The sequence below is a fragment of the Poromitra crassiceps genome (assembly GCF_964638095.1).
Source record: "Poromitra crassiceps genome assembly, contig: HAP1_SCAFFOLD_816, whole genome shotgun sequence".
Taxonomy (NCBI): Eukaryota; Metazoa; Chordata; class Actinopteri; order Beryciformes; family Melamphaidae; genus Poromitra; species Poromitra crassiceps.
Window position 1 is genome coordinate 20,909 of NW_028151592.1, and position 8,382 is coordinate 29,290.

The 8,382-nt window shown below is 43.2% G+C and overlaps 1 protein-coding gene across 1 annotated transcript; it reads left to right on the top strand.

The window, feature by feature from the left end:
- The first annotated feature begins 836 nt into the window (after positions 1-836).
- On the top strand, positions 837-7,458 carry LOC310771563 (low affinity immunoglobulin gamma Fc region receptor III-like). Its single transcript, XM_083664148.1, has 6 exons — positions 837-872; positions 1,894-1,929; positions 3,339-3,602; positions 4,228-4,470; positions 5,490-5,666; positions 7,146-7,458. The coding sequence occupies exons 1-6, from the start codon at positions 842-844 to the stop codon at positions 7,256-7,258; spliced, it is 864 nt and encodes a 287-aa protein (XP_083520274.1). The 5' UTR covers positions 837-841; the 3' UTR covers positions 7,259-7,458.
- Positions 7,459-8,382: the final 924 nt, after the last annotated feature.

Below are 8,382 nucleotides of genomic sequence, written 5' to 3' on the forward strand. Positions count from 1 at the left end.
TGAGGTGAGCATTGAGCAGTCAGAGTCGTTAGTAGTTACTTAATTAGCGCATATTGATATGCAAATTAGCGCGTAACGTTGTTTCGTAGGCTAAACAAAAGAACTTGTTGCTGTGCCTGCCAGACAAACAGGTGGACTGGAGGAAGGTAGGTAGGCTACCATGGCACCAGCCAGCCATGCCATGCTAGCTCGCAGTAAAGCGGGTGTAAATGGATGCGATGTTTTTTGAGAAACATATGGGCATAAGTGACAAACATATTTTCAAACGGGTCCCCTGTTATCTGAATGAAATTAAGCCCTTCAGAATCGAAACTCCTGCTTTAGTGCTTACAGTATATTATTATCTTGTCGGAATATTATTCCAGCCAGAAGTTCCCTTTTGATTTAATTTTACTTTTGTTTTGCCTACAAAGCAAAATGTTACTTTACTTGAAACTCCCCTGAAGTGATTTTGGTATTATTTATGCAAGCATAATTCTACCATATAGTAACCTGTATGCAGAATATATATAGTATATATAGGGAAACAATAATTTTTTCATCGCTGTAAAACCACAGAACGGTAAAGAAGATATTGATGTGTGTAGTTCTTCATAGATCTAGTCTCTTCATTTTGATCTCAAAGTGCGCCAGTTTGATCCATTTTTACTTGAAACTGTACAAAATTTTCTTCCGGGGGGGCATGCCCCCGGACCCCCCTAGGAGTTCAGTGGTCCATGACCTTTGGGTGGGCTGAGCCCACCCAAAGCTCTGATGCTAAAACCGCCCCTGCTTATGAGGAAGGAGGCAGGTTTATATAGTGTGACTGCTCAAATTCAGTGTCTATCTCATATCACCAAGAATGGATCACACATATCCACAATGGCTGCTCTGTAAGTCAAATCTGTGTGTGTGTGTGTGTGTGTGTGTGTGTGTGTGTGTGTGTGTGTGTGTGTGTGTGTGTGTGTGTGTGTGTGTGTGTGTGTGTGTGTGTGAGAGCCAATGTGTTTTCTCCATTCTTCAAAGATTATTTTTATGAGAATTCTGCTTTGTTGGGTGGCTGTAAGGTAATAGAGGGGGTGATAATGGACTTTGATCCCCAGAGGGAAATTGGGCAGCTAAGAATAAGCTATAGACAATGCTGATGAGTGATTAGTCAGAGCTTTGGTCTAGGGTCAGTTGTTTTTCTCAGATCACACCCCATGGGCCAACTGCGGCCTGCTGCACGTTTTTATGTGGCCCGCTATGAATTTTAGTAAAAAAAACATAATAATAATAATAAATGTGGCTAAAAACGTTTTTCCGTTTTACAGTTAAAATGGAAAAACGAGACCGGGGGAAAAACCGAAAAAATAAATAAACAGAAAAACAAAAAATCTGATTCCCACATTTCGTTTTTTCCATTTAAAACCATTGAAAATGGGTTATACTTGAGTACCCTGACCTGGTCTATGTATTATTATTATTTTTACATTTTTAATACTGAATGTTGGTGAAATGAGCTCTGTCTTAACCTGTTGGCACAGGAAAAGAAAATTTGAAAACATACAGAAATACCCATTGTAATAGGTGTGCACATCAATCAACTGTGTCATATATCTATTTAGGTAGGCTAGAAATTAAAAAATTTTATGGCCCCGCTTTCAGTGTTGAAAACTGCCGTGCTAAATATTGTTTGGCCCGCGACTGCTTATTTTTTTCTGTATGCGGCCCACAACCAAAAATGTTTGGCCACCCCTGCTGTAACCTATCGATCCAGTAGCCTATTACCCAAATTAATATCCTGTAGCACAAAATACAATTCATCTGAAGGATGGGGAATATTATAGTTTTTTATAAGCACTCTGTCTTTCAGTTTTCCACTTATGTCTATGTGCAAAACCTCAAACCAACCTGAGTCTATTTTCTCTTCAGTGTTGACCATGTTGCAGTGCTGCAGAGTCACACAAGGTTGGTACACTTTACCATCACAGTCTCAAACTGTTCTGATGTTCTGATGGCCCTTTGTAGGAAACTAGAGAGCTAGTGATTTGGGTTTGGAAGTTGGACAGGGGATTTAGGAGTTTAGGGTGTCCTAGCCCATAAGGGACTAGTCTCTTAAAACAGACTGTCTCATCTACATCCGGCGAATGCAGCTATATACAGTCTGTACGTTACACCCCCAGAACATGCACAAGGAAGTTGGGAAAAAACCTTCAGACAGGAAAGAAGTTTGACGGAATCCGACCAATCACGACACGTGTGTCCACGAAAAATGCGGCATATTGGATTTTGATTGGACTAATGAGCGGAAGGCCCGCCTTTCTGCGATTCTGATTGGACTAATGAGCGGAAAACCCGCCTTTCTACTTCCCATTCCGGTTGGTGCATGATTCTCCCCCACGAAGTACAGACGGTATGGCGGAAGCATTTGAAAATTGCGGAAGCCAACTCGTCTGTTCTAAGAGACTAATAAGGGACTGACACTACACTGCGTAGCCTACGTGCCAGTCCCGTCTCGCATCAGAATCAGAATCAGAATCACTTTTATTGCCACAGTATGCAAGTTACATACGAGGAATTTGTCTTAGTGTCTGTATGCAGCGTAGCGGTCACATCAATATACAGAGATAAGAAGTAGGAAGATAACTATAAAGACAATCACAAAGTTGCAAGTGCAATCAAATCGAGTAAATATGTACATGAGTGGTGAAGTGTTCTGTTGATCATAAATATGAATTTACGTTGAATTTACATGAGATTTATAGACTGAGTTAAATAGACATTAAATAGGCAATGGATTTACATGAATTTATAGTCGGAGTTAAATAAGAGTTTACATTGAATGTACATTAAATTTACAGGCTAAGTTAAATAGGCATTAAATGTGCAGGGAATTTACATGAATTTACAGTCCCAGTTAAGCAGGCATTAAATTATATATAAGTTACAGTTTTATGGGGGGTGGGAGTTCAGTTGAGTTTAGGAGGAGGTAGTGAGTTTGTGTGTGTGGGGGGGGGGGGTTGTTGGTGAGGTCCTTGGCGGAAGGGGTTTCCGGGCCTTGTTGGTGAGGCTGATGGCGGTTGGGAAGAAGCTGGTCTTGTGGCGGGTGGTTCTGGTCTTGGCAGACCTCAGTCTCTTGCCGTGGGGGAGTGTCTTAAAGAGTTTGTGGCCAGGGTGGGAGGGGTCAGCCATGATTGCGAGACCGCTTCAGTGTCCTGAATATAATACAGCTTGGGGACTGAGTTTAGGGACTTGGTGGTCACAACCCATATAAGGATGTGTTAGCCTTTGAGTTTCAGACTTTCTTCAGTTAGTTTTAAGGATCATCACTAATTTGACCTTCCTGCTGCCCCCCCCCCCCCCCCCCCCCCCCCCAGCCTCTCTGACTGTGAGTCCCAGTAGATCTCAGTTATTTGATGGAGAGTCTGTCTCTCTGAGCTGTGAGGAGGATGGCAGCTCTGCTGGACGGACGCTGAGGAGGACAACAACCAGAGGAGTGACGTCTGAGTGTGGAGATGACTGGGGGAAATTAACCGGTTCCTCTTGCAGGATCCCTTTCCCAGTCCGAATGGACAGTGGAGTTTACTGGTGTGAGTCTAGAGAGGGAGACATCAGTGACACCATCAACATCACTGTCACTAGTAAGACCATTCATACAGTGATATACATTCACTCACTCATTGTGAATAACTAAATAACTCTGTTACAAAAGGCCAGATGTAGGCTACTAATTGTTACAATACGGTAGTCCTCCAATTGTTATGAAATCCTGGCTCGTACATATTAAGGTCTAGTAGTGTTATTATGCAAATTAGCCTACAGTTTGGCCCGCGGCTTCTCTCAAAATATAGTAGGCTATGTCATTTCTTTAAATACCATAACCCATATGATACGAGAAGCAGCTGGACCCCGGTATTTTCACATTATCTAATCTGGCCCGAATTCAAAAAGTTTTGACCTGCGCTGTAACCAGTACCCCGGATTTTTGTCAATCTTTCCCTGCAGTGCCCCTAGCGCTAAACCTACTGTCCTACAATTGCAAGCATCTATCACTATACAGCAAACCCCTAATAAATACCGAAAATAAGTGGGAAAGGATTATATTGTTCTACATATTAAGGGAATCCTCAGACTGATGCCATCATAATCTTCTGCCGCAAGACATATCATAACAAACTTCATTATTGTCTGTCTGTCTGTCTGTCTGTCTGTCTGTCTGTCTGTCTGTCTGTCTGTCTATCTATCTATATCTATCTCTGTGTTCAGATGGTGCTGTGATCCTGGAGGGTCCTGTCCTTCCTGTGATGGAGGGAGATGCTGTGACTCTGAAATGTACATCCATGTCTCCCTCCAACCTCCCAGCTGGGTTCTATAAAAATGGCTCCCTCATCAGGACTGAGTCTACAGCACAGATGACCATCCACCATGTTTCTACATCTGATGAAGGCCTCTACAAGTGTCACATCTCTGGACATGGAGAGTCTCCACCCAACTGGCTGGCTGTGAGAGGTGAGGGATTTATGACATCAATACAATCTTAGCTTGTTTAGCTTGTCTAGCTCTATATTTTAATTATTTGTTCCTTTTGAGGTGGGGCTTTTTAGAAGCCCCTTTTCATGCATGATTTATTATTTTTGTGTGTACCAATAAACTCTAAAATGTTATTTCCTGCATGGAGATAACAATCATCTTTAAGCTCTATCTTACACCAGCGCAAAACAGTGCAAAGCGCAGCACAGGTCTCATTGCTAGTTTCAACCGATGATGCTCAATTACACGTCCAGCACCCCCCTTGTTTAAATAGCAAATTTACCTGGAACCGTCGTCTTTGTCCCATGGGCATGTTGGTCTTAAAATGAGGTGTAGTCAGGCGCATTATCTTGAGGCAGCGGAAAGAGGATTGGACCTTATTTCCAGCTTTAATTATGATTTTTAACTCACCCTGAAAATTTGTTTTCATATCGATGCACTAAAACGTTATAATGTGCTGAGCAGATCAGTCAGGTTCCAAGCACACCTGGCATTTAAAGGGAATGGGAGATGACACATGGTTGAGTTCATGTTGTGCCCAAATCACACCTATGAATAATTAAGGGGCTTAATACAACCCCTTTGCACCTTGCACCTTACTTTGCGCCCAGATTTTGCGTCGTGCAACTAGCAAAATTGTCTTAGACATCACATGCCCTAAATGCATTTGCGCCATGTGCTTTGACCATGCACTACAGATTGTCTAATAGAGCCATTTGTTTCTCAAATCATTCAAACCTCAGACTTCTCTGAGTCTTAAGTTACAGAAATGTTAAACTGACAACAGTTGATCTATGCTAGTGGTTCGCAACATTTTTACACTAAGTACTGCAGAAATTACCACCATGAAAGTATGAGAGGGAGGGAGCCCCGCATACCACCAGAGGTTACCAGAGGTTGAGAACCACACTGTTGTTGTGAATGTATTTTTCTGTATTTTAACAAGCTTTGTCCAGGATTTTCTCTCATCATGTTCACCTGTGTGCTTCTCTCCTTAGCCCTCCCCACTACTATAGCCCCGCCCACTGCCACAGCTCTGACCAATACCGCAGCCACACACCCTCCCCCAGCTCCCGTCCTGCCTATTGGCAGACTGGTCTTCTACCTGTTGGTGTTCAGCCCTTACTTCATCTCAACTCTCCTGATGCTGTGTTTGTATCGTGACAGGCATAGACGTAAGAGACTAACTACTTACTCTAACTAACAAACTGCTTCTCTGACCTAATAATGCTGTCTGTATGCTGTGGTCAGTGACTAACAAACTAAATATATTTTTTATCAAGTCTCCCCTACCCTGTTTTCTCCCCAATTATACTTGGCCAATACTCCCTGCTGCCCCAGTCATTTCTCCACCCCCTCTGCCAATCTGGGGAGAGTTGTAGACGATCACATGCTTCCTCCGATACATGTGCAGTCGCCAGCCGCTTCTTTTCACCTGACAGCGAGGAATTTCACCAGCAGGATCCAGTGCCCCTCCCCATTGAACAGCTGCCCTGGTCGACTAGAGGAGGCGCTAGTGCAATGACCAGGACACATACTCTTAATCCGGCTTCCCACCCGTAGACACGGCCAGTTGTGCCTGTATGGACGCCTGGACAAGCCGGAGGTAGTCTCGCAGTAGCCAGGGAGTTTAAGCAGTGACGTTTTAAGGACGGCAACAGGGTTCCAACCGGGTTGCCGTAGTCCCAGAAGCAACAGCTAGTTTGGGTCCCAGACAACACACACAATTTATTTTTTGGGTCCCAAATTGAAAAAGTTTGGGAACCCCTGCTCTAGATTAATGGTTACCAACAAATAGGCAGGCAAAAGAAATGACCAATTAAATTGGTTAATATAGCCTAAAACAAACTAAAACTCTCACTGACACAATATTCAAAATCAGAATGCCAAAATATCTTCAGACAATAAAACCATAATAAATAAAAGAATGATAGAAACAATAAAAAATAAATTACCCCCCCCCCCCCACCCCCCATTCTTTAATTTCATTCTTATTTCAGCACAGGATAAACTCAACTCATCCTAACCCCAACCATCAACATACTCATCCTAACCCTAACCCCAACCGTCAACATACTCATCCTAACCCCACCCCTCAACTTAATCATCCTAACCCTAACCCAAACCCTCAACTTAATCATCCTAACCCCAACCCTCAACTTAATCATCAAGTCAAGTTTTCAAGTCAAGTTTATTTGTATAGCCCTAATTCACAAGCATGTGAGGGCTTCACAGAAAATATGTCTAGCGAATTCTAGCTGACACAACAGTAGCAAATTACAGTAGTAATAATAACACATTGAACAATCATATGATAGAGAAATAGAGAAAATATAGAAATATAGGATAGAATAGGTGCCATGCTTTAGGGTAGACTGGGTGCCATGCTTTAGAATAGTGGGGGAATAGTGGGGGAGGAGAGATCAGGAAAGGGAGGAGGTGGGGAGGGTGCAGGGGAGGGAGAGCAGGGGGGATATGAGAAAGGAGAGAGCAGGAAAGTGATGAGGTGGGGGAGGGAATGGGAAATGTTGGGGAGGAGAGGAGGTGGGGAAGGAGCAGGGGAAGGGGGGGAGAGGAGAGAGCAGGAGAAGGGAGGGGGAGGGAGAGCGGGGGATGTGGCAATTTCTTTTCCTTTACCTCTACTCTGACTGCAGGAAATGTCCCACCCATCACCATGACAACGGCTCCGCCCAACCAGGCTGCTGAGGGACTGGATGATGACTCTGATGATGTCATGGCCGGTGTCACCACCGCGCATCACTTCTGAGGTGAATGGATGAGAGAGAGGGGGGAAGGAGAAAGAGAGGGAAAGAGAGGAAACTGATGTCTTTGTCCAGCATGTGAAGTTGCAGCTAACTTTGTGTTACTATAAAATGTGTTCCCATTATTTCGTCATATGCTTGAAGTTTTGTCTAATTTAAATAATAGATTCAAAAGTTAGTTAAGTTAGATATTTGTCTGTTTATATCAGCACAACAAGGCCAGTATTGCCAATACTGTGACTAAAGCAATAGTCTCCCCATAATAATCCTGTTCACGTGACTGAAATGTGTCTTTTGATTATCCAGCGAGAATAGCAGAGGTTTTTGTGTAAAGAGAAAAAGAAAATCTACGTCTATAGACAGTTTTCACCAGAGCGCAACCCCACAGCACTTCCTTTTTCTCAGCAATCGGCAAACTGCAGAAATATTCACTCGACATCGTTACTTTTGTTTTCGCTGCTCAGCTGTATAGACGGTTTTCACGGAATGGTCAGCAAACACTGCAACAGGAAGTGAGCAGGGGTTCAATTTAGAATGTTTTTGTTGTAAAGTTAAAACCGTCTATACGCACGCTCGCACGCACGCACACACGCCAGGATAGGAAATTAACTTTTTTTAACAGGGGCTTTTTTTGCCTCTGTGAAATATGTTTCGGGGGCATTTTGTATAATTTCCAGGGCAATTTTATCAAATGTTGGGTTCTATTTTGCAGATATTCAATGACTTTTATACAAGCATATTTTATTTCTGAATGTCTGGCATATTATGTAATACTTGGCAAAAAAAAACTTTTAAAATAACATGGTAAAAGACAAAATATCAATCAAACAAACAAGGGTTTTACTTCGTTTCGAACTCGGATTCTCACATATGCTGAAGCACGCCCAAGCGGCTGAACTGAATGCCCTTCTTTTTTCCTCTCTAAAAAATACTTTTAAAACCACCCAGGCACCCCTGACGGCGTCCTGGCAAACCTCAGCTGGTGATTGGCGCAGCCACCCACACCAGCCCACGTGTCCTCCTTTGGAGACACAATCTGCGCAGACCGGCTGAGGCTATACTCACTTTGCGTGCATTCAGCCCCGCTGAAAAGTCGCACTTTCTACCTCTGAGACCAGGGGCGGACTGG

Excerpts from the sequence above, each read along its gene's own strand:
- LOC310771563 (XM_083664148.1), top strand. The coding sequence starts at position 842 with ATGGATCACACATATCCACAATGGCTGCTCT. Across the intron at positions 873-1,893 it reads ATATCCACAATGGCTGCTCT|TGTTGACCATGTTGCAGTGC; the intron begins GTAAGTCAAATC and ends TTTTCTCTTCAG. Across the intron at positions 3,603-4,227 it reads CATCAACATCACTGTCACTA|ATGGTGCTGTGATCCTGGAG; the intron begins GTAAGACCATTC and ends CTCTGTGTTCAG.